This window comes from Gallus gallus, chromosome 2 (assembly GCF_016699485.2).
Source record: "Gallus gallus isolate bGalGal1 chromosome 2, bGalGal1.mat.broiler.GRCg7b, whole genome shotgun sequence".
Taxonomy (NCBI): domain Eukaryota; kingdom Metazoa; phylum Chordata; class Aves; order Galliformes; family Phasianidae; genus Gallus; species Gallus gallus.
The window spans coordinates 38296481-38323048 of NC_052533.1; the positions used below are offsets into that span (position 1 = coordinate 38296481).

Consider the following 26568-nt stretch of genomic DNA (forward strand, 5'->3'; position numbering starts at 1 on the left):
GCCAGCCAGCACTGGGGCAAAACAGAAATTTATCAAGGGAACAATTTTCATTTCTTACACTCCCAAAAATTAAAAATGGATGCACTTCAGAAAGGCATAAATAACTTTACACAAAAAGACTGAAGAGAGACCATCTGCTAGCTTATAAAAATGTTATATCAAAATTCTTCAGAGTGAGAAATTTATCAAGCAGTATTTTCCCATTTGAAATTGCAACAAATACAGGAAGATAACAGAGTTGTAGAAGTTGTCACAACAAATAGTACAGCAGGTGCAGATAGCGGCCCAGAAGCTCTGCTCAAGCCTATGGGGGACAGTCTGACCCTGAGCAGCTTTGGTGTTGACACACCAAAGGCTATTGTGGAAAGACTACCAAGACTCATCTGACCCTTGGGTCATTACCCCCTTTCTGCTCATCCATATGGACACCAATTTATCCCTAGGGCTAATCCTTAAAATACCAAATGTGACTTCAGAGCACTGGGATGGAAGAAAGAAGGACAGGGAGCTGAAGTGGTGATCTCCTCAGTTCTTTCAATGAGGCGGAAAAAGTCAAGTCAGGGAGGAAGCAGCCTGCTGGTCAACACCTGGTTTGGCGTAGTCAAGAGCTTATGGGTAAGGATTACAAGAACAGACCAACGTTATTTTAAATACTTGCTATACCAACAACACAAAAGACATGTATGTAACTGGGAACAGCTGGAATGGATTTATCGTGTTCCAGTCATACCTGACTAATGTGACTGGTCTCTATGAGATAGCTGCTCTGTAGGCAATGGGAGAACAGTATGTGCTGTGGATACCTTTACTGCAGTAAGGCCTTTGACATAATATTCCACAGTATCCACAGGACTGTTGGGTATCTTGGTATGTTGGGTAAATAACTGCCTGAAATTATTGGCTCAAAGCCATTCTATGATTATTGGAAATGCACTGACTTACACTGTCACGCAGTTGTTAGATTCACCTATACTGAATATGTTACTAGCATACTCTTTTAAATCAGTAGGCATTTCGTATTCAGAGACAAATACTAGCAGTTGCTGAAGTCAGCAAAAGTCAGTGTCACATAGTCATCGTTGGAAATATATAAAATATTTTCAGCAAGATGTCAGAACAAAACAAGATTTACCTCTTAATGGTAAATGACACTTTTTCAGAGTATAGTCCATCTGGCACAGGTTCATACACAGCCCCTACTATCTGTAAAATAAAATATCTATAATTAATTGAAAAAAAATATTCAATGTTTTATTTAGAAATTTCATACAATAAATACTTCTCCTTGAAACAATCTGATGGGAAGGCATTACATCATCAGCTGTAACTTGCAAAATAACTTAGAACACATCTTCTAATGCAAAATACTTCTAAAAAGGTATCCATGTTAACATACATAACCACTGTAGACCAGGGAGCTACAATATCTGAATAAGGGAAACATTTACAGAGAACAATGATTTATTTTTATTTTTAATCATATCCAAATGTCCACACAATTCTATAGGGTAATACACAACCCTAGAGAAAACACAACATTATAGTAATAAGAAAATTTATATCTAAAGATCCTATCACATAATGCGACAATACAAATATATCAGTCTGAGAAGTAACAATATATTTATATTTACAAGCAATTTTTGCAAGTAGAATGGAAAAACAGTACATCATACTGTGAAGAACTCTCCTGCTCATTCACACATCAGAGCAGAGAGCTTTTTGTGCTTCCACAGCCTGAAATACAAATTTTCATGGACCTTGCGATCACATGTAGAAATAATCGGTGGGTTGATCTGGCAAACCAGAATACCTTAGTTGCCAAGGAGAGCATATTGGTGCTGTAAAACGGTGGGTTCAGAGTTGCCATCTGATAAAGGATACATCCTGCAGCCCAGACATCAGCTTTCTCTCCATATGGCTCACTCTTTACAACTTCAGGGCTAAGTGAAAAGCAGTGCAAACCACAAGTATTTAATTAATAGTTTTCACCTAGTGTTAGCCTCAATTAAAAAATAAAAGTAAAAAATCGCTAGTCACTGCAATATATCTCCAGAGCATATACAATTACTTTCAAAAGCTTGCATTTCCTTTACCAGTCAAACTCTTTAAGTGCAAGTGCAATTAATAGTTTTATTTATTCTTCTGCAGCTCTTTTCACAATAGTAGTTTAAATTTTGTTCACTCTCCTTTCCACTTACTTAATTCTACAATGACTTCAATACTAACAGATATAAATAAACTAGAGCAATCAGAACTTGCTTATGAAGATGGCAATTCAGTAAAATGGACTAGAGGATGGATAAAGGCATTACATACTGCTGTAATTCACATATCAGAAATACTTAAATCATTCCTAATTTAGAATATTAATGTACATGATTTTGCTACTAAGATGAGAAAACAAACTTTACTTATTATACCATTTTCACCCTGCTAAAACTGCTGTAGAATGTTCTCTGTGGTGATTCCAAATAGACACCCAACAACCTAATGACAATTTAAAAAATACATTGAAAATTCCATTTAAAGCAAGTGAAAGAAGGCAGTAATTTCAATTTTGAATCAGTACAAAGCCGATTCCACTTCCTTCTCTTAATTTAATAATTTTCATAAATCTGAATGACAGTAATTTGTATTGGTAGGGATATTCTAACTGAAAAAACTACTTCCAGTTTTAGCAACAAGTAAAGGTCATATCACGAGGTAGTTTTTTCAGTTCATGTCTTCACTCTATATCCAGTGACAAAGCATACTTGTCTGTATTCATCTGTAAAATCAACTTGAAAATGTACTTCTTTTCATTTCCTTTCAGCTTAGAATTCAGAGTCACTGTATCAACTTTATGATGATCGTTCAAATACCTTTGGTAAAATACCTTTCTTGGAGTTAAGAAGTATTGTGCAAATTCAGTTACTGATGCAGTCTGGATATGGTGCCAGAAGGTGTGCTGCCAGTTTGTACAAAATAAATGCAAAAAATACATTTTAAAACAAATGAGATCACATCCCTTAGATAAATTATTATGTGCGAAGTGATCTTAACAGAACATAATTTCAGAAGGGAGGTCACTGCAGACACTGATACAGTCTGACAGATTATTTGATGAAATCCATCAAGCATTTCTGTGTGAAAGCTCGTTAGGTACTTCCCTTGAATTTTGCCACTGCTATTGTAAAAACCATGGAGATGAATAAAGGGTGTTGAACATAATGTTAAAACATAACAAGTTCTCTATAGTTGGACCATCATTGCTCCTCACTGTGAAACCAGTTCTTCAGAGGGCCTTGAAGACCTTTCATTTTTATATATTAAATATGTCTATTAGAGCAAGGATCGGTGTGGCAATTTAACATACAGATGGTGATAGTATGGTTTTGCATAGCAGTCACCAAAAGAATATGTTGAAGACAAAAGGCAATAGAGACATACAGAAGCAACCATGACCTGCCCAGCAGAATCTTGTATTCATGTACAAGGCAGAACCTAGCTTGATTGTCAGAGTAAACAGCAGCCCACTGGGGTGGTGCCTATCAAAAAACATATTTGTTGCTACTATGATTTGGAAATTACAGGAAAAAATACAGTGTCGATAGGTTTAAGAAGGTTGTAGTTTTAACACGGTTTCACAAGAACACATAGTTGACTGAAATTATTGAAAGTATTTAGTCTGTTTTTTCATGCTGAAAGATTTCCCATTCTAAATACCTATCTAATCCTTTTATTTTTATTTTTATTTTTTTTAAACAAAAGGCGGACTTCCAGAGGAATCCTACCTGGTCATTTCTTCCAGAACAAATGTCTGATTTTTAGCACACGAAGATGGCCAGTACCTTAATGTATATATTCTCTCATGCTTAAGAAATACTGCAAATGGCTGAAGTAAAACTTCCACAATGTGACCACAAAAGTGGGACAGAGGATCTAAAATCCTAACTGTATATGATACTATGCTTTCACAGCTAATGAATTCAATACTTCAGAATTTTAAATAGAAATTTTGAATATTATTTATTTACTTTTAGGAGATGAAGTAGTGAAATTCCTCACCATGTTCTAAAGGCAAACCTCACCATCTGCTAGTTAGAAACGTGGGTGGGGTACAGTACTTGTTGACTAGTAAAACAGTTTTGCAGGCAAGCTGCACCGTTTGGATCTGCACTACTGAGGGATGTCAAACAGAGAAAGATCCTGGTTCTGTTCCTGTGCTCTGCTGCCCACAAACAGGAGGGTGGTGGGAGTACATACGGTTTATCTAATTCAGTTAACAACTGTGTATAAACTCTTACTGTCTGGTCAAGACCAGAAAGAATGAGTAGAACCAGACTGACATTTGTTCCATAAAAATCCTAAAAAAAAAATCTGTCTAAGTAAAAAGTACAGAATAATAATTTAAGGGAGTGGTATTGGTATGGTCCCTGGTTTACTTGTAAAAGCGGGCCTTTAATTCTTAGATTAAGAGATCTGGATTGGATGAAATAGAACAGTGGCACTAATTAAATTTCTTGCAAACAGATGTCCACATCATAAAATGCATTCAGTGTAAAAATAAAATACTTAAAGGGAGAAACTCTGAGAGCTGATAAAGAATTTCCATTGCTTCAAGGGCTGATCATACTGCTACAGAGCAGCAGTGCAGATGCTATATACTCCATGATACCCACAGTTTCAGATATTAAGGCAGCAGATACTTTAAAATTAGTCATTTTGTGCTCACAATTAACTTATTCATAATAATCACTGCAGTTTTCTTCTAAGTTTACACATCATTGCTCATTTCCGAATTACGTATTCACGCCGAGAAGCTTACTTCTGCTGCACTGTATCAAGGAGAGTCCTTCACTAAATGAATGTCCACAGCAACAGCAAGGCTAAATTCTTCTAAATCAAGACAAAGAAATATATCCACAGAATAATTCTCTAAATTCTCAGTATCCTTGAACAGACTGATAGATAATTGCTTCTCAGAAAGCTCGCTGTTGCTCATCATATGCACGTTTAATGACACATAGCCTACACAAACAGCCTTAAAATGAGTCTTGAACTTGATTATGTCATCAATTAATCCAGAGAGTTATCTGTTTTATCTTCTGAATTATTTTTGCAAGATTAAAGACCTATTTTAGAAGCTAATTTAATATTGTTTCACATTTTTTTGATTAGGGTAAAAAGCAAATAAAAATTAAATCTTATCAATATTTGTTCTATTTATAAAACAGTACCATTTCACCAAATCATCTCTATATAGCCTTGGAGACATTTTTACAATCAAACTTTCATTAATAATTTTAGTCACTGATGTTATTTTGTTGTGGTATTTATTTAAGAATACTGTGAACTTCACAGGCAGATTCTGGATTCTGCTACATTAATACTATCACATATGAAATATGACTATCCTCACAAGATTAGCTCATGGTCACATTAGTTTTTACTGGATAGATGTTCCAGTATGAAGGAAGAAGTCCTGAATTTGGAGGGGAAGGGAGAAAGAAACTGAGAGAATGATCTTTTCAAAACAGCATTAATTATCTAGAGCTTCTAAAGCTTGTAAGAAACATTTTCAATACTATCAGGCTGACTTTACATGAGACACAACTGGTGAAGATTTCCCATGCTGCAGAGAACTTCAATAAGCCAATTTTGAGTTGTTTTCTTACAGTGTGCACTGATGAGTCTACGTGTACACTGATCAGTCTAAGTGTTTCTGACAAATGTAAGCACAGGTTGATGTATTTCACTCTATAATACAAGGTGTACTTTCAAATAAGACATGATTTCTACTAGACAGTTATGGATTAATTAAAGAGTGAATCCTCAAGACTTACTGCCAGAAAGGTGATAACTATACTTAAAAAAAAAAAGTTCAAAGAAATAATAAGCAAATACCGCAGAAGATTTTAACAATGAATTATAATTATTGCTTTTATCATAATAATTATTCCAATTCATTCAGTACGCTTTGATAGACATTTCTGCAGTTATTGGTTGTTCTACAAATACTCATCGGCACCATATGTGGTTCAGGAAGCTACCCAAGCCATTAATAGTTGGAGGCTAGAGGAGTACAAAATATGGTTATCCAATTCTTCCTTCCCTATGGAGATATACAAATAGGCACTAATAGAGAAAGAAGAAGAGGAGAGATGACAGACAAGTTTGCTTTACTTTTTTTGTTGTTTGTTTATGTTGTTGTTTTGTTGTTGTTTTTTTATCCCATATAATGAAAAAATATATTCGTAGCTTCTATTAGCTTCGGATATTCAGATCTCTTTATTGAAATATCTATAAGATAATGCTTGCAGTGAATTGCCTTTTTAATTGTTAGTTGTTGGTAGAATTCCCTACAGCAAAACAGAGGAAGGAACTTACATTTAAGTTCACATGAAAGATTCTGCTTTTCACTAAACTACTGCAGAATTATTTGTAAGTATTTGGAGAGGAGTGCAAAAAGAACATAGCTTCTCTATAATCAGTCCTCTGAATCACAGAAGAGGAGGTGGTGAGGGAGAAAAGCTACTCATCCTAGCTTCCCAAAGGCGAAAAATAAAAAAGTTGCTCATTACAATCTTTTCCCTGGATAGTTTGCTGTAAGCTATAGGTCACACTTAGTATGTATGGTAGGTTCATAATTATTAGAATAGCAACAAAATAATGAACAGGCACCATATAACCGACAACTCAAAAAACAGGTTCCGTGAAAACTGTTAAAAGCTATTTGCTTTTCTCACCTACAAGAAGCAGCCTTTTGGGGGTAGTCTATTCTGTATGTCCATGGAGTGACAAAGCTGGAACAGCATTTTCAGTCTCTAGTTAGAAATCTTGCCTTCACAGTTCTCTATTTTGAAATTTATTGCCAAGGAATTCTATAGTGATTTCTTACATTGTCTACTAACTTGTATTTATTTTTCACATTAGAAATTCTTATGTAATTATATTTGTAAACTATTACATACAGATATTACATATATGCTTTTTCCTCACAGAACACACTCCTTCAAACATCCTAAGACCCTTTTGACTATAGAAAATTTATCATTTCCACCAATTTTTAAAATGCATAGAGGCAGGGATGAAATTTGCTGTCTTCAGTTCGCCATTTTACAGCATAATAAATCCTCGTGCCACCAGATGGTGAATGTAATTTCAAAATGGGTGAAGTCAGCTAGGAGAGATAACTTTCACAGGTATTATCGCTCCCCTCAGTGTAATCTCAGTAGTTTAATTTTCTAGAGCAAGCATTACCTTTCTTTATTAAGAAAGCTTGTTTATTAATTATTAATTATTTCCAGTCAAGTCAGCTCTCGAATCTGGTTCATCAATGCATACTTACATGTTTGTGTTGACCTAGGAGTAGCATAGCCAATTTTGTTCTTCCAGATATTTTTTAATTTGAATAATTTCATTGCAGCAATTTGTTTCACAGCCTTAAAAACAACTGAAACTGACATAGCCCCAGTTTGTTCGGGTTTTTTTTTTGTAGGGAGGGGACATAATAAATACAACTGCCAAGAGGTTACTGTAATAGAAATAAAAATAGCTTCTACTGAAATAATTTTCAGGTTTGGCCTTAGATCATAATGTTCAGTTGAAACATTTTTTTTTTTAATCCTTTTCTAAGAAAAGAATAGTTAATCAAAATATAACTAAACTAATAAAATATGTATAAACCTTCAGAATGTTTCTTCTGAGCACAAAATTTATATAAAAATCTGCTGAACAGAGCAGAGAACTTTTACATTGAGGGCTTCTGTGTTCTACTTCAGAAATAGTCTAGGGAGGTACATCCATGTGTTCTACCATCTTTGTACTTGTCCTACAAGAGTATACATATCTGACAGTGAAAGATTCATGTATTTCTCTGATATAATCTTTTATCTTCTTCTGGCAACTTTATATTGTCACTGCTTTTACACATACAAACCTTCAGTGCCAGTGAAAGGGAGTTCTTTCTGAATCTCACAGAGCAATAGCAAATAAACGCTTCATTGCTTAAGCACTTATTTTTAAAGTATCTTTAAAATGGAAGGATAAATCTCACTGATGTTCACTGTCTCTGTTGCCTCATGCTGTCCAAACTGAATTAAATCTCTACATGTACAAATACTTCTTGTTTTATATATAGAGGTGTGTGTGTGCATATATTTGTACATATCTATACAAGGACAGCTCTGAAAGTAATGCCTTCCATTTGATTATATTGGCCCACAACATCAGAGGTGGGTGGTGATGGTAGAGCAGTAGAGGTTGAGCCTTCCCACCAATATTCTGTTACATGTTTTTGCCAGATGGCAGCAGAGGGACAGTCTGACAGAATGCTGTCTGACATGGAAGTGCAGATGAAGCAAAGAGGTGTCATTTAATTCCTCCACATTGAAAAAATTGCACACATTGACATTCCTCAACACTTGCTGAATGTTTCTGGAGACCAAACAGTGGATGTGAGCACAATGAGGTGATGGGTGATGCATTTCAGCAGTGGCGACAGTGATTTGAAAGACAAGACATGTTCTGGATGGCCATGCACAGCTGTCACTCCATGAAACAAAGAGCATCTTGATCTACTCATCTGTGCAAACTGGTTAATAATGGTGACTATGTTGAAAAATAGTGCTCTGTAGCTGAGACTTTGTTCTATCTAGTGTTACTGTTTTCTGTATCCATTGTAGTTTCCATGGAAATAAATAGGAGGCATTACTTTCTGAGCGATCTATGTATATTTGCATCTATGTACATATGAACATATATATTTTTTTATATATATATATAGTTCTACATAAAAACACATTTTGGACTTCTAGAATTTTCCAACCAGAACAGTATTCTGTGAATATTGTATTTCAGAAATCTAGCAGGGAAATGATTACAGCACTATTTACCTACCTTGGGGGAAAAAAAAAGAAAAACTCTCAACACAAGGCAAAGGCCAGGGTTATCTATATTTAAGAACCCTTTATAAACTGACCACAAGTATGGGAGCTGCACATAAAAGCCCATGGAACTGTGCCCAGCTGAGGGATTTCTATAAGCTTTTTAAAAGTTAAAAATGTATTTGCAGGTTTTTCCTCTCATCAGGATACAGTCACAAATACAGCGTGTAGGTATATTGGCAAAATATTTTTTAATGATCCAATTCACTTTGAATTTGACCTTCTTGTTTATACATTATATCTGTTGATCTGGAAAAAAAGTTTGCTGCCAGTGTGTAAAGCTACTACATATTTCTAGGCTTTTATTTTTTTTTTTTTAACTTATTTCAAGACAATTTTAAAAGCCTTAAAGGCTCTATCAGAAAAAGTGATGTTTCTATTACTAACATATGTTATATAGAAGCACACTCCACATTAACAGTTTTATATATATATATATATATATATATATAATTAAGCTCAAAATTGTATAATTGTTTCAACTGGTTTTATGCCTCTGAATTTTCAAGATTATCACATGCATGTATGCATGTCTGCGTAAATACAAGGAAAAATCAAAGTACCATCCATATGTAGTTTAGTGTTCCAGTATTACATACACAGCTTCTGGGAGACATAAAATAGAAAGACACATTGGAGTGCTAATTTATACTGACTTTTCCTTCAGATGCATCCTGGAACAAAGTCTAAAGCAGGAAGAGGAGGTAAAAGACAGATTCTGAAACCTGAAAAATAAAAATCTCTTTTCAATGTTTTTTTTTATTATTTATTTATATTACTGAAGGCAAGCATCATTTCATGGACAATACATCTAGTACTCTTAAGCATATAAAAATAACTAGCAGAATGTCAGGCTGTCAGTTTTAACAGAAATGCTGGAGATAAATTATATTTGTAAGTTGTGGGAAAGTGCTACCCATGTACACAGAAACTGAAACATTCTTATTCTAAAAGGTGCTGGTAATGGGCATCATGGATCTGCTGTAACAGGACAAGGGGAATTTGTTTCAAACTAAAAGAGAGGAGATTCAGATTGGATATAAGGAAAAGCTTTTTACAGTAAGGGTTGTGAAGCACTGAACAGACTGCCCAGAGATGTGGTGAATGCCCCAGCCCTGGAGACATTCAAGATCAGGCTGGATGGGGCTCTGAGCACCCTGATCTAGCTGTAGGTGTCCCTGTTCATTGCAGGGGAGTTGGGCCAGAAGACATTTAAAGCTGTCTTCCAACTCAAAAGATTCCACAATCCTATGATTCTATGACAGATAGTTTTCAGAACTGGTTCCTTCTAACCAGACACACATTTTCCAGTGAATTACAACTGCCATTTCCTACAAAATGCTTTAGGGAACAGCCTCAAATCTGTTACTTTACAAAAAGATCAACAAAAGGAAAAGCCTTTTGTCTTTTCTCTGTTTAACAGAAATCTGAGCACTTTAAAATGGCAAATGATTTTGCTTATTGAGCTATACGCCTTCTAGAATGAATTTCATTCAGTGTACTTTGGACAAGACAGCCAAACTTAACAAGAAATCACATGAATATTTAAAACTGAAAGGAAGATATGAAAAAATAATTAACTGCAAGAATATGACTACAAGCAGTAGCAAATCCAATTGTATAACAACTCAAAAATAAACTTAAATCTCGAATAACCAATTTCACATAAGGTGTTAATTTCACCTAAAATTAAACTGCTGAAAATTAGATTTATGATAAATTAGTGTTCCAGCTCCCTCTGCCGCAAATGGAGAGAGACAAGCACATTGAGAATTTGATTCATCTCACCCTAAAATAGCTGCTTAAGATAGATGGGATGAAATTCATTATGGAAATGACGATTTTTTTTCCATTACTTTCAGTAGTCATCTAACTGCTTGACTTGAATTAGATGTCTAGTTTTTGGATGGCTACATCAAAGCAAAATAAAATCCAGTCACACAGAGATTACTTTCTGACAGCAACATATCAATTAGATGACTGTAAGTATTTGGATTTCCTGGAACCTAACATACATGAGAAAGTGTCCAGAAACAAAACAGGATGACTGATGTAAACTGAACATGATCCTGTGATGAGAAAAGTATTTAATTCCACATTTTTCTTCACTACATTCTCACTAAAATTTCTTCCAGGAATAAACAAAAGCCTTTAGCAACTCATTTTCAAGTTATGTCTCTCAGTTTAATAACTGGGCATCTTGACCTCTATAAAACTATACCGATTGCTTGCTCGCGAGTGAGGGCATATGGCAAACACGCCGTTACATCTCTGGATAATACTGTATTACCTCTTTAGCTATAAAATCATTAACCTCTGTTCATGGAGCAGAAATAGTGGAGAACCTAGACTTTGATCCTCAGTCCAGGAAAAAGAAACTCTCTTAAGAACAGAAATATTTTTCACAAACATATATCTGTCTAAAATCATGGGGTATTAATAATATTCATCCTCTTTATGATGCTCCTGTAAACAATGGCTGTCCACAACCAACGTGTCTGAGGACTCTAGATGTGGAAAATTTGAGCTGCCTCTGTGAAAAATATAATTAAAGGCAGCTTAACCCAAGATGATTAAACCCACCAAAGCTATTCAAGTCCTGCAGTTCGGATGACAGAGTAATAATATAGTTCATCTCAGTGTAGCTCATTTGACGTTACTTAAAAGACAAATGAAAGACAAATAACTCTAGCAAACAAATACCAGTAGCATTGGACTAGAAGATGTTAACAGGCTCATAAATGAGTTTGATGAAAAGTCCAGTATTATTATAATAAAGAGTTTAATCATAGTTATCTGTTCCAAAGTGATTATAAATCCAGAATCTTATGCCATTTAGTCAAAAGAGGCAAATATATACATAATAAAAGATTTGTGATACAAGTGCCACAGAACAAATTATTTCCAAGAAATACAGTGTTAGTTTACAAGATATTGTCTTGGTAGAATAGTACTTACTCTTTCAGATAGCAGTTTAAATTTATCACTGAGTTTATAAAACCATTATATACTCTACTCTTTCATATTTTTTTCAAGTATTGAAGTAACTCTTTAGAAGCCATATCAGCAGCACTAACTTGTCAGAATACAACCATAAACTAACCTGCATGTTTTCACATGCACTTTCATCAAGAAAACCTATGCTTTGACCTTGTAAGGTACTTCTAAGCATTTTTGAGCAAACCCCTTCCCTTCTTAGGATCCCTAGACAGAAAAAAATATATCTGTATGAACTTATTCACGTCACTTCCAAAGTGGATTTCTTTCAATCCAAGAATACAGCATTCTGTCATGTATAGTATTATGTTTTAGGTAGGGACTTCTATCATTTCTATTGAAACATTTTTTCCAGATATCAGTACAGAGGTTTTCAAGTTTTCTTACTCTATTTTACATCATCTCCCATGTATAAGTTTGTTTAAGACTGGATGTAGCATTGTCTACATTTCAAATGTGAACTTAGTGTTGTTATTTAGTCAAACTTAGTTACTTGATAACAACTGTATAAACTTCAGACATTTTAGGGTTTTTTTTTTTATAAGTCAGTCACTGTCAATTACTTTTAGTGTTCTTCCCTGAAATTCATCTAGTTTACCTTTTTTAGAATGGTGTGTCCATAATAAAACAATGCTCTATGTCAAGTTGCACTGAGGTAAAAAGAGACAGTATTATCTGTCAGTCCTCAGTTATGATGTCCCTGTGGATTCCCACCTCAAATTGCACAGAGCTTTTTGCTGACATATCATATTATAAAACAATGCCTAAACTAAAGCTGCTCTATCACAATTACATTTCACTGCTATGTTTCATTATCAGAGTAAATACTTCTATTAACTGACTTTCAGAAGATCCTCTTATAAAAATGCAGTATTCATATACTGAAAGGATTATTCAACTTCTGTCACTCTTTTAATCAAACCAAATGTCCTCTCCAGGAGCCAGCTGTTCAATGAAGCTTAGGTAATATAACATAGTATACAGACTGAATGTGTACTCCATAAAAAGAAATTAAGATCCAGGAATCCTCTTTCACAGCCACAACAAGAATGGAAAATACAAAAATACAGTATTACCTCTAATTGCAAGCAAATATGATTTTCTTCAAAACACCAGGAGGAGAAAACTTTTTGTATTGTTTTGAGTACCTGTTCTCTGACATTTTAGAACAACGATGTTTCAGAAAGATTGTGTTAAAACCACAGCTAGTGTGGAATGTTGTTACCTGCTTCTTAATGACACGTAAGAGCTCTGCTCTTCTTTACAGCTTTTCAACAGCTTTTCAAGATCATTCAAGTTCTTAAGGAATTGCACGCCAACCAAACTCAAAATTTACGTTTCCCAGATTTTTTTCTGAAAATATCCTGTATGCATATACAATTATAAAAGCAGTTACTGTAAGCATGATTCAACAGATTTTTACTTACATCTCTTCACCTCTTGTTTTTGATACACCTTCTTCATAAGTTACAATCCACTTTGTGAAACAAGTAAGTGGTGGGTGCTGGGTATCCATAAAAGTAAACATTGTTCCATTGTTCACTTTTTTTTTTTTTTTTTTACCATTCACAATTTGCCACCTTTTTTGGAAAGGCCTTCAAGACAGCTGGATAATAAAGACTCTGTCACCATCAACTTGGAACAGATTGTTTCCGATGATTTATGAGCTGGAAAATCACTTCAGAATTCATTACCAATTCCCTAAGGCAGTCATGTCCTCAATTTTTTATGTATTAAGTGTAAACAAATCCACTTGATAAATTTTGTATTTTAAATGGACACATTGTTGGAGTTTTTAATTCAAGGACACAATCAATTAAAAGGAATTTAATTAGTGTGATATTAGAATAAGAATAGTATGAAGTAGAATTTGAAAATATCACAATTGCAAAAAATAATTTGTAAGCTCCTCTCTAAATATAAAACTGTGCCTGCTGTTATTTGTGATGACTTAGTTTCCAATAAGTTAGATTAACAAATGGATTCAGTACTTTCTTTTACAGGTCGTGTTTGGTACACAGAGAGAGATGTTTTTATCTAAACCTGCATAATGACGTATAGCCGAGTCTAAAAAATAACTATCAGCCACTATTTATTTTGACATTTATTATTTTGTTTCTGTACTCCTCCAAGAAGGGTAAGTTGCAATTCAAACTCCCCAGAACCATTTTTCTGTCAATTCAGAAGAAACCAATTTCTGCCACTCTAAAATGACAATGCTGTCTTGTCACATACCTCTTTCTCTCCACCCTTTCCTTTTTATCTGCAGGAACTAATATTGCTGTTCTTGCAAGGTAAGTAATCCCAATATTTTGATTACTTTAAAGCCATTCACCTCTATTTAAATCATCCAAAAAGAAAAGAAAAGAAAAAAAAAATAGTAGTTCAAGCACTGATTAAGTCTATACTCTGACTTCTGCCCTTCAGCCTCATTGCTTCTGTTAAAAAAAAACTGTCAGTTATTTGTGAAGAGGTTTCTATCAAAAAAACAAACAAACAAACAAAAAAAAACACCCTCTGTCATACACAGTACCAGCCAAATACATCAAAAGTGGCAATCCATGCATTCAGTTGTTTGCAAAATCTTTTTAACATTTTTAAATGGCTGTGGTACTGGAAAGACTTTAGTGCTTTACTCATCACTTTAAATTCCACGCTAGTATACATTTTAAATACAAAGACATCAGCAGCCTCTCAATGTTCTGTCTTCTGACTGTGTGCAGGCAAGGATCATTGCCTCCATGATATGGCCTGCAGAATAGAACTGAAAAGTAACGCCCTCCCAAAAAAATTACTTACTAAAAAGCTGAAATTGGTAAGTGAAGGGTTATCTTCATACCTACTGCTAAATAACTGAGCAAAGAGGTAGAGAAAGAACTGCCCAAAGTCCAAGCTCTGATGTACGCTTCCACAAATGAAGATAAGATATACGAAAAATAAGTATTGTGTAAGCAGTCATTTATATATTTGTGTGTGTGTAATTAAATCTGTAAGATATTTGCAGAGCTACTCTCAAAGGGTAATTTCCTACAGAACATGAAAAGACCCAAAGACATCAATTACATTTCGCACAGAAGTGAATAGGAGAAAAAAGAGGTGAATGTAGACAGGACAAGAAAATTACATCTTAGGACCCTGAGGATCACTGGGGCAGGGCTTGGAACCTGAAATTTCCAAAAATTGTTGTAGTTTGCAACACTTTGCAAATAGCTCATTTGAAAAAGCACATAAGGTTCCCATCAGCTGTCCAGGGGAAAGTGAAGAAAAAACAATTTTATTAAGAAGCAACAAAAAGATGATAAGGAGTTAATTACACCAAAATCTTACAACTCTTAACTACTCAAACAATCACTCATGGTTTGTGCTGTATTACAAGAGAATTCAGGGGGAACAAATTAATGCATCATTGCAATTGCCTTACCCAGTTGCAGGATATGCATTAGTCTTTAAAGTATGGACTTAAATATTGAACACATTACAAGGGCTCACTTCTGGAGCCATTTAAGAGTTAGTGACTTCTAGGAAATCTCAAGTAAAAAGTCTCAAAAGTGGCAACGTTATTTTCATCTGGCAAAAGTCTGAGTTCCTGAACTTCCCTCCTAATTCAGAAGAACAACTAGTCGTCCCTCTAATAGCTCAGAACTTTTAATACTTTATTACAAGGACATGAGCCAAGAATTTGGGTAGGCGTACATCACATATGGACATCAGGAAAGAAGACTGAAGATCAAAGTTAGAAAAGGCTGAAGAAAGGATGAAGCCACTTCCAGTTTTGCTTAGGATATTAACGTTGCATCAGGTTTTTCTCCTGATACTTTGTGGATGAAAAGGTCTGGTGAAAACACAAAACAGTATTATAGATAGCATGCTGTGCAGTATTCTTGGTTTGTTTATCTGTCATTGATTGTAGTCTGCTTTTTCAATTTCCTATGTCAAATAAACTCCACCTTACAGGAGCTGGAAGTGCCAAATCATGGTAAAGGGAATAAGAGCAACAGGAAGTTCCTAGAAGGAAAAGAAAGCCAGTTTCTGACAGAAAGCTAAACATTAAGCAGAAGAAACAGGAAGATGCTGAAGAAACAGCAGCTGTATGTAAAAAGGTGTTGCAAAGAAGCTGGAACAAGCTTGAGTAGGAATGAGGAATACTTTTATCTGCATTGGCTGAACATAGACATATTTCTGAAATAAAACACTAGTAAGGAGAGGCAAAGATTAACCAATAATCTTACACAAGAGAGATCTGGAACTGTGATACCAATTAACAATTCCCTGATTAATTTCAGATGTTAGAATTTCAGTCATCAGAAAGTCTGAACATAAGTGATGTGCCCAGAACAGACCAAGTCTCATTAGATGAATACTGGGATTAGTGCTTTCCCCTAGTTAGATTTTTACCTTGATTCAATTTGCTCACTTTTGTTGGCAATATAGTAACCTCAGTTAGATGGCATATTGTTATCCATACAAAAATAACACAGAAGTCAACTCTATCCTGCTCACAATTAACTGTGTTTGAGAGAATCCGATATGCATCTAATGCTCTCAGTTACATACACTATAGACATACTGAGGTGAACCCTTTGGACAGGAAATGCTATCTATTCCACGAGAACAAAACACAAGGCAATAGTCATGTAGGAACATAGGTAGCTATGTTGGTAATGCATTTTAAGATGATATGGTTCCTCACATTGGCTTGTCCACAGATGGGATGCCAAAGGGAACTGCAGTTCATTCTGCAGACTGAATAATGCATTGCCTGAAGCAAAGCATGAAAGCAGTCATTTATGCATTTACTAGATGTAAATTGCAAACAATGTCTGTTTTGCTTTCCCAATCCTGAAATTTTGAAACAGCAAAAATATTCTAATTTAATTATTAAAACCAAATGCCTACTGATCCAAAACAAACTCACTACAAAAAATTTCATATATTTTTCAGTAAGTAAGTTGTCCACATGTACTAAGTAACTGAATATTGAAGCCTCAATTACCCTACGAGTCATTAAAATTAAATCATATTTTTACCTACCTTTTCTTTTTTTTCTTTTCTTCAAAATTCATTTCTTTATTCTTAAGGGTATAGGTAGATGAATGTTACCTCAGAATAGGAGATATTTTGTTTTTCTTCCAACTTAACTCATTACTGCCAATGCAAAAGAAGGAGCAAGAGAAAAAAATGGCTGGCAAGCAACTACTGCAGAATATCTGTATGTGGGTAACTTGCACTTTGTACCTTACTCTACTGCAACTTGTCTGTTTGCTCTGAAAAATAAAACAAACCACCCTGAAGATGGAAGTCATTCCACAATATTGTATGCAGTAGTACTTACCAAGAGTACAGAATGGTTCCCACTACTGATGCAAGTTTGCTGTTTTCTTGCTTTTGCTTTGCAAGACCAAAGTCAGCTACAAAAACAAAAAAAAAGAAAAAAAAAATCACGCATCGATGACAATTAGTGGAGGGGAGATTATTAGTTGATTTTTTTTTTTCCTCCATTCATCTTCTACATTTCACAGTATTGCACTGGACTGTTTTCCTGTTTCCACATAACACTTACTTGGATCAGGCCTACCACTTTTAGAAGTGTTACAAACGCATCTCTGATGTTTTCAATACAACCCACATGGCAAATTCCATGTTCCAATCAACTGTATGATGGTGGAAGTTCTATATAAAATGTAGTGATATACTGCCCAAATTAATGGAAAAATAATGTAAAGACATTGGAAATGATTTGGCCTTCCTTCAAGTTATGATAAATAGCTGGGAAAGACTTTCTCAGGAATTCAACTTCCAAGGAGTGTAGAGGATCTAAAAGTTCTCATTAAAAGACTGCTTTTGTTAAGAAATAGTGGTGGATCTTAACATTATTTTATGCCAAAAGCTGTAGACGATCATGAAGTTATGTTAATATGAGTGTGTCCTGGCATTCTTTCACAGAATTGCCACACTACCTTTAGAGATCATACTTTTAAGTTTCATGCAAGTAGATCAAGTTTATTTTTTTCAGTTCGGTACTATACCATTGTCTCTGTGCAATGATGCAGGTAAAATACAATGTACTTTACTAAATTCAAGCACAAACAGCAAAGGAAAATCATTGTACTTGTCAACCGTTTATAATAAATCCTTCATTTCAATTGTACTTTAGAATTGGTAAGATTTGCATGGTAAATAATATCATTTAAAATATTTTAAGGCTCCTGTTCCACATGGATACAGAGTACTGTTAAGACAAGTATGACAGAATCCATTGTATTCCCATTCCAGTTATTTTTACAGTGAGATAGGTAATAAGGATTTTAGATCAGAATATTTCTACTTAGTAAGAAAACATACCTAGGTACCCAGGCCAAAGATGATTCATATTTGAATAAAATGCTCAAAGGACTAGCTCTGTGGTGCTCAGAAAGCGTAAAAAGAAAGAACACCAAATTAACAAGATCAACAATAGATTTCCCTTTTGCCCTCAAGTTAGATACATCTTGGATATTTCACTCCAAGGGATATTAATCAAATAGAACCAAACATGTTTGCAGTGTAGAAACTTCTCTGAATTACTTAGAGTAAATTGTTCTAAATCCCCATCTTTGGAACCCTTCACATAATTTTCCATCAAGACAGTAGTAAGATGTTAGATCATTCAACAAGTTCAGTTCCTGGTGCTTGAAATATTTAGAAAAAAAAAATGGGAGAGCTGGACATTCCAGTTCTGCAAGAATTAGTGCATCTTAATACACCACCAGTGATTATTTATCTGGGGAAAAAGAAAAAAAAAAAGAAGAAGAAAGCAGGGGCTTAAGTCCTCAGAAATGAAGGGAAAACACCTCTTGCATGGGTAATAATCTTTTCCAACTACTTCCAAACTGCTTTAACACCATTAAGATGCTTCAAAATACAATTGCTGCTAGTACAACTACAGAATGAAATGCACAGAACAATCTGCTTTATGAAAAACACTAAAATTAACACAAAATTATGCAATCACAATCTCTTAGATTCTGAAACTCTTCTGTAGTCGTTTTCACATTTACATTGTGTTTAGGGTAGCAGAAGAAGTGACACTGAAGTCTTCTAAATAAGATTGTTTCAGAAAATACTGACTTGCATGGGAAAAAGTCATAGAATAGGTATTTCTAGAAACTTAGAAACACAAATGAGTTTCTTTTCTATTTGTACACTAATCTATCCTTACATTACTAGTAATAGTAATAAGTAATCCAAGCTCAATATCCTAAAATATAGTTTTTGTTTTTCATCTCCTCTTACCTTCTTTCCTCAAAAGCCCAAGCAAATGCTAGGCTGCTCATTTTAATAATACAAAATATATGCTGAAGTATTTATTTACAGAAGATCAGAAGTGATCATCATAATTATAGATATTTAACCTTCAAATTTTTACTTATCAGGAACAGAACAATTCTGCAAGCAGAAATAGTGTCATTATTTACAACAATATTAATCACGTGGGTACATCTTGTGCTTAATAGGAATTATTGACAGAAGAGAAACCAGTAAGTAGCCAGATAAACTGGTTTTATGTTTAAGTCACCATGTCACAGTGATCTGTAACATAAAGACAGAACTTTATTTTCAAAAAACAAACAAACAAACAAACAAACATGTCCTACAGTCAAGATAAATTTAATCAACAGTAGTGCATATCTATACTACTCTTTTCCATCAACAGAATGGGAAGAGAATTCATTTCTCAGCATTCCCAAAACCACCTTCCTGGCTACTCTATTATTCACCTTTCTGTGTGGTAATATCAATACTTCATAATCTCAGCCTAGTGTCAGTTTTGTGAAGTTTGTAACTTCTGAACTAAGAACACTAGCATTGCTCCCCACACAGAAATGGTATTTGTGGAGAGGGATGTGTTTGTGCTGTTAAGGCACCTATCAGTGCCATTTAGAACATTTGACTTATAGTGTGAATGTGAACAAGCTGATAATTTCACTGAGGTTATTAAGGAAGCTTTCAAAAATAAGTACTAGAAGCACTTCCTTGAATCATAGTATGAAGAGTAGTAATTCTGTTAATGAAGACAGGTTAAATGAGTCATACAATTACAACAAAATTTAGCATTGTTCTAAGCATTTCCACAAAGTAGTGACTAACACAAAAGACTCTACTTGTATCGCTTTACTTCTTGGAAACTGCCGTTATGGCACAGAATCAGGAAGCAACAGGTCTTTCAAAAACTGCATTCAACAACCAGGCATTCTGAAGTAGAAAATTAACAGGAAGCCTTCTTCCAACAACTGGCATTAGTGGAACTCCTGAAGTCTCAATTGTTCTGACACATCGTGGCTGCATGCTAGAACTAGTACATCAGACAGATGATTTGTCTCAAATCTGGTATTCCACTGCTATATAATAGTCCTAGGTTTAACACAGTTTCATAAAGATCCTTTCTGCAAACCACAAAAAGAGCATGCCACCCAAAAGAACATACAGAACTCTTCACAAATCTGATAGATAACAGATCTGAAAGGTGTGAAAGTGATTCTACACAGATCCTTTGGGCCACCAAGATCCAAACCTAACTGAAAGTAGATGCTACTGAAAAAAAGTGTGGTCTTCTGTTTTGTCCTGCAGACTCAGCTAGGGAGCTCTAAACAGAAATATGCTGTGCTAGAAACAAAATATTGCTGCAGTAATATAGCTGCCATAAAAACAGATACACGTTTTAAATTCAGAAAACTGTAGCTTCTAAACGTAATATAGAAAGCTGAGCAAACTGAACTGAGAGTGACAGTAAATAAGAGTTCCGTCTCTAAAACCCTGTGCAAAACATGTACAACACAACTTTGTAAAAAAATTGCACCCATTGACAATCATCAGTGCTTGCTGAACGTGAATGTGACTGAACGGTGGACATGAGCACAGTGAGGTGGTGAGTGGTGCATTTCAGCAATTATGCCAGCATAGCAACTGTGAAACAGCAGGTCATCTCCACTGTGCAAAAATGCACAGCTAATGGTGGTGACTGTGTTGAAAACAGTATTCTATAGCTGAGAATTCTCTCTATCAAATAGTGTGATTTTTAAGACACACAAGCATAATTCTTCAGCAGTTTTTTTTTCTTTGTGTGTGTTAACCGCAAGTTAGAAACCTCTCCAACACCATGCACTCCTTTCCTTTGCAACCAAAATAAACTCAGAATCCATATAAGACACCTTCGTAAGATAAGGAACATGAGTGGCTCAGATCTCATACACATTCAAAAAACCACACATTTGTGTGTCCCACTACTTTTTTAGAACTTTTTATGGTTGGGGTTGTTGCATAGCCATGCACAGTATGGAACAAAAATCTCTGTGTACAGAAGCATTTTGCTCTAGTTTAATGCTTACTTTATTTTTTCTTATACTTTCAAAAGCTTAGCTACCATACTGTTAAAAACAGAACAATGTATTTGAAGAATTTTAGTTAGAAAAGAATAAGATGCCTTTGTTATACTGTCAGCCTTGTGGTTCTCAAAGCAGAAGGTTCACAACTGTTGTTATTTCCAGAAAGACTTACTGAGGCAGATGAAAAAACAGTAGCATTGTGAGATACCCAAGCTTATTTTATGAAGCAAAATAATTTGGTCTGTCACAAACTGTACCTTAATTACAAAGTCAGGTATTACTCTAGAAAGATCAATGCAAATTTGGGACAGTTTTAGGATATGAAATACTCCAGAAAAACAAACTCTCATTTTTCAGGATGACTGTGCAGCTTGTAAACACAGCTTACTCAGAAACACAGTTCTGAGCAGATCTGTGGTGAAAATCCTCTTTTTTTTATAAAAACTGATAGGTTGAATTCACTGCAGAGGCAGATTTAAGATTTTGCAATATTTGAGCATATGCTTCCATCTTTGTTTGACTTTTGTATCACTTTCATCTGGAGCCACTTGAAATCATCAGTAATCATGGATAATGTACACAAACACAATACATAAATGCTCCAGTCTTTGGACTTTATGTGTTAGAGGTAATACAGCAACATATAGTATATATTTGCTGTAAGTTGAAAGGATTTTTTTTTATTATTTTCATTATGGCTGAAAGGCAAGATGCCAGCAAAAATTGGAAGAAATAGATAAAAGGACTTCAGCTCCCTCTGAAAATTCTGGTACTAATTAAAGTATGAAATAAAATGTTTGTTTAAATATTGCGTAATAGTTTTGAATCAATCACTGTAGAAAAGTAAGTTTCAGTTTTTCCCATTTCTTCAATATCTATAAGTCTTTGCTAGCTATATAAAGCTTTTCAAAGTTAATTTTGGGCTTATATTTAAAAATATATTTATGCTTTTATATATTTTGTTCAGGCTAGACCTATGGCAAAGTAGTTAAACTAAGACAAGAGTGCCCCTCAGTGGCAGTGTCTTGGTGTAAGATACAACAACATAGTATTTTACTTTAATATAATATTCTGATTATATTTTCATCATTCAAGGAGAAATGTTGCATTAAATTACCTTCTTTCACAGCTATAAGATTCAGAGCTTTGAAGCAATACAAATTAATCACGAATGAATTTAAATATGTAACTCATCAGGTATAAATATTATAAAATGACAGCTGCTAAATAGATTTGCTTATTATAGATCACTGATCATAGTTTTGTGGTTGGTGTGTGCATAGATCTACTTTTCCCCATTATTTTTAAAGGCAGATGAATTAATTTTTGCATCAAGAATTCTCATAACAACTCTGCAATACTGAAATTACTTACTTGGTTCTGTGTCATAAGCTCTGTGTCATTAAGAAATCATGCAGGAATTCTTAGAGAACATTAAAACCTACAGTATCTCTATCGTTTGTAATTCTTGATGTAAATTGCTAGTTGTATTAATTCATTCAAAGAGTGTAATTTTGAGATATATCAGAGCACTGTTCACACATCTACAGCTTTCAAATCCAACCCTGACACGTCCCCGAGTCACTTTCTCCACGGCACAGAGATTATAGAAATACACAACAAGAATATTCATTACTATAGCCTCAGATGTAGAATCTCTCTGCAGCTGATCATAGAACAATTGATGGCTACTAATAGTTGTATGCTGAGAAAGGAATAGGACAGATGGTCATTTTACTCTGCACGCTCATTAGCACTGGCTCTATAATCTAGTTATCTTGACACATAACTATAGGGTTGGGGGTTTTTTAGGACTAAATCATCTCTTTGGTCATATTTGATATATGCAGCTGCAAAAAAAAAAAAAAAGGCTGATAACATCTAGAGGCAATGATCACATGATCACAAAAGCTGCAATAGGAAATATTTTACAAAACAGTATTATAACACAATAATTTACTAGCTTCCAAGTATGATGGCCAGTGTCTCAGAATCTGAAACCTTCTGTGAGTTTCAGTAAAGAAATTCTACTCACTTTCATCATGGGGAGTTCTCTTCAAGTAAAGGAGTTCTACTTACTAATTTTGACTTTGTCTTTATCCCCCAGCATGATATTGTTTGGAGTGAGATCTCGATGAACAATCCTCTTCTCTTTATGTAAATAACGAAGAGCTAGGCAAAGCTTACAAACAAACAGAAAGAGCCTTACAAAGATTCTTAACAACAATCTAAGCGAAGTCATATCAAATTATATTCATATCAGGTATTAGTGTATGATATAAGTATTATTTTGCTTATTCTTAGCCTAACAAACATAACTGGATCTAGTAACGACAGGTAGGATAGTCCTGGTGGAAAAAAAAAAAAAAAAAAAAAAGTGTGCCTCTTACTTACTTGGATAAATATATTCCATATTCTTTCTTCTGTAAATTGTTGTTGCTTTTTCTTCAAAGAGTGAAAGTGTTCTCCCAATGGCACCCCATCTATGAGTTCCATGACTATGTACAGTCTGTCATCTACACAAAAGAAACATCAATTAAAAAATACATTTATACAGAAGGCGTTTGATAATGGAATATTTGAGGCTAAAATATATTTCTAAAGTTGTTCTTTTTTTACTTTTAAATTTCTTGTACAGTATAGCTCTATTCCACATTTTTCCAATTTTTCATAAAATCATAGAATTATTAAGGTTGGAAAATGCCTCTGAAATCATCTAGTCCAACCATCAACCCATCCCCACCAACCATGTCTCTCAGTGTCATATCTAAACATTTCTCAAAAACCTCCAGGGATGGTGGCTCCATCACCTCCCTGAGCAGCCTATTCCAATACCTCACTGTCCCTTCTGAAAAGTCATTTTTCTACATCCATCACTAGTAGAGCTGAGTGCAGTCCCTCCCTCCTGCACTGCACTGCAAGAACAACACTCATTTATATCATAGTAAATATAAGGAACTCCATGCTTGTTGATCGCTCAGTAATAGTCACTCAGTGGGCAGCTGAAGGTAGACAACTCCTTAAGAAGAAAATGGAGACAATATGGCTGAGCCATACTACCATTCATTCCACTAGTCACTACACCTTTTCACCCTACTTAATAATCCAACTATAAATTTGGGATCTTTAGCTCTATAGGATGAGAATGACACTTTCTACATGTTTACACTTTAGTTTTACTAATAGATAAACATAACTATTATTTCTCATCCTTTTTCAATTTTAAAGAAATATAAGCCTGCTCAAACTGTAGAATCACAGAATTGTAGGTGCTGGAAGGGACCTTACTGCTGAAATTTGGTGGACTCCTTCCAAAAGGTAAGTACTCCTATTGTATATTTCTACTTCTTCATAATGTACAATATAGTAATCTTTACATTTATACTTACTTTCCAAGAAGGTTCTGTAATAACGTACAACATTTGGATGATAAAGCTACAATGAGGAAATAAATTCAGTTGTTTAGAATAGTTAGACTGATGGCATAGTATTTATAATACTTAGCTACATAATGGAAGAAAGAATCCCACAAGGATTCCAAAAACTTGCTTATGAACTGCAGTGCAGTAGACCTTCATTGCTACCCCCAAACATGCTTTTGTAAAAAAATAAAATAAAATTATATTTATATAATTATATATTATAATTATACATATATACTATTATATATGTATTATATATATAATTACTTAAGAAAGAGTCATACCAACACTCCTGTTAGCAACTGGAACAGAATAAAGGAAGTTTGAAGACAGGCAACTACATGTGCACCAAAGTATTTGCTTTCATAGCCAAAAATTAATGATTTGTCTATATTGTTGTGGGTTTCTTTTAATATGTATTTACAATTACAAAAAAAAAAAAAAAAAAAAAAAAAAAAGCTGTCTTTTAAATCCAAGAATTTGTTTACAGTGCTCCTGAGAAAATTTCATGCACTTCCAACAAAAAAGGTAAGAATCATTTGTAACAAACCTCTGCACTCCTGCTAATAGTGCAGGAAGAATTGTTGTAATATTGACAACACTTAGGTAAAAAGTAGCAACACTGTACTGAACAGATGAAAACAGTAACAGTAGGTGGAGGTCCTTCTGCAACAGAATGACTGTACATGAATCTAGCTAGAGTCCTACCTGCCTGTGCATGAATCTAGAGACCTACCTGCTCTTTGATGATGGTTAACTCAGAGACAATGTTCTGTACTCTGCTATCTCTGTCTTTTTTGTCCTTTCCAAATACTGGATTGTGTAAATTGACTTCTTTCAGTGCCAGAAGATTTTGCCCATTATGTTTTCTAACCTACAAAAAAAAGATAAAATCTTTTTAAAGTTGGTATAGGGTAGAAACAGAAAGGATATTATTATGGCTATCATATCAGTTATCTGAGTACAAAACCATCTAACAAATATTACAGTCATAGTCTTTTCTGTATATAATGCAATTAGTCAAAAGAACTGGAGCAGTTAAAAGAATTTAACAGTTCAGGCTAGGAACAAACTGGTGAACTTGTCATCATGTCTGAAGAAATGCTAGCAGTGCCAAATGTTTCTTTTAAAATAAAATATGCTTGAACTCTGTTGTTTCACACACAGCAATAGACAGATACACACTCTGTAGAGAGAAATTAATACAAAGTAAATCTAGTAAATCTAAGAAATATACTTGTCAATCTTAAAAATACAAGAGGTTACAAACATAATCACAGCAAACACTAAAAGGTATGGACATCTGTTAACAAGCTCAGAGGGATAACAGCCTCCTGTAAACTACATTCCCCTACCGAAATTCAAAGGCAAATTGTGCTTAAAACAGGTATTAGACCCTCTTCACGAAGGTTCCTCTCCAACCTCTATACGAGTACCAAAAGGGAAGCTTACCTTATATACACTTCCAAAAGCTCCACTGCCAAGGTGTTCTAAAATTGCATAATTGCCTATATGTTTTGTAGGTGCTTTATTCTGATTGACGCTCTCAATACTTTCAGCAATTTGCTTCAATTCATCCTCCTGGTTATAAATTAGATGACAAATAAGTAAATATAAAATATTTCAAGACTTTCTTGTGCTAGGAATATACAAAGAATACAGCTTCTTAAAGCTACAAAGCTCTTTACTTACCTTTAATAAATTCAGCTTTGATACCAGCTCTTCATAAGCACTAATATCACGCACATAATGTCCAATATCAATGAAGATTTCAAACAAGTCAGTAGGAAAAAGTCTACAAAAATTTAACATTTTTATGTATCTCAGAAGATATTCACAATAGCTATTAATCTACAG

At 34.4% G+C, this 26568-nt stretch overlaps 1 protein-coding gene across 9 annotated transcripts in view; it reads right to left on the bottom strand.

Annotated features, from left to right (window-relative positions):
• The window catches only part of NEK10 (NIMA related kinase 10), a 91084-nt gene that overhangs the window by 42147 nt on the left and 22369 nt on the right, over positions 1-26568 (bottom strand). For 8 of the 9 annotated variants that reach the window (XR_005857784.2, XR_005857787.2, XR_005857785.2 and 5 more), the window contains exons 17-26: positions 26404-26506; positions 26164-26292; positions 25448-25585; positions 24679-24724; positions 23684-23805; positions 23369-23471; positions 17260-17335; positions 9587-9655; positions 1814-1943; positions 1133-1203 (exon numbers count right to left, since the gene is read on the bottom strand). Coding sequence is in view for 4 of the 9 variants with exons in the window: in XM_040696272.2 (XP_040552206.1) it covers positions 1133-1203; positions 1814-1943; positions 9587-9655; positions 17260-17335; positions 23369-23471; positions 23684-23805; positions 24679-24724; positions 25448-25585; positions 26164-26292; positions 26404-26506 (987 nt within the window). In the remaining 5 variants the exon portion in view is untranslated. The remainder of the gene's footprint in view (positions 1-1132; positions 1204-1813; positions 1944-9586; positions 9656-17259; positions 17336-23368; positions 23472-23683; positions 23806-24678; positions 24725-25447; positions 25586-26163; positions 26293-26403; positions 26507-26568) is intronic. The other variant, XM_040696273.2, reaches the window with a different exon arrangement.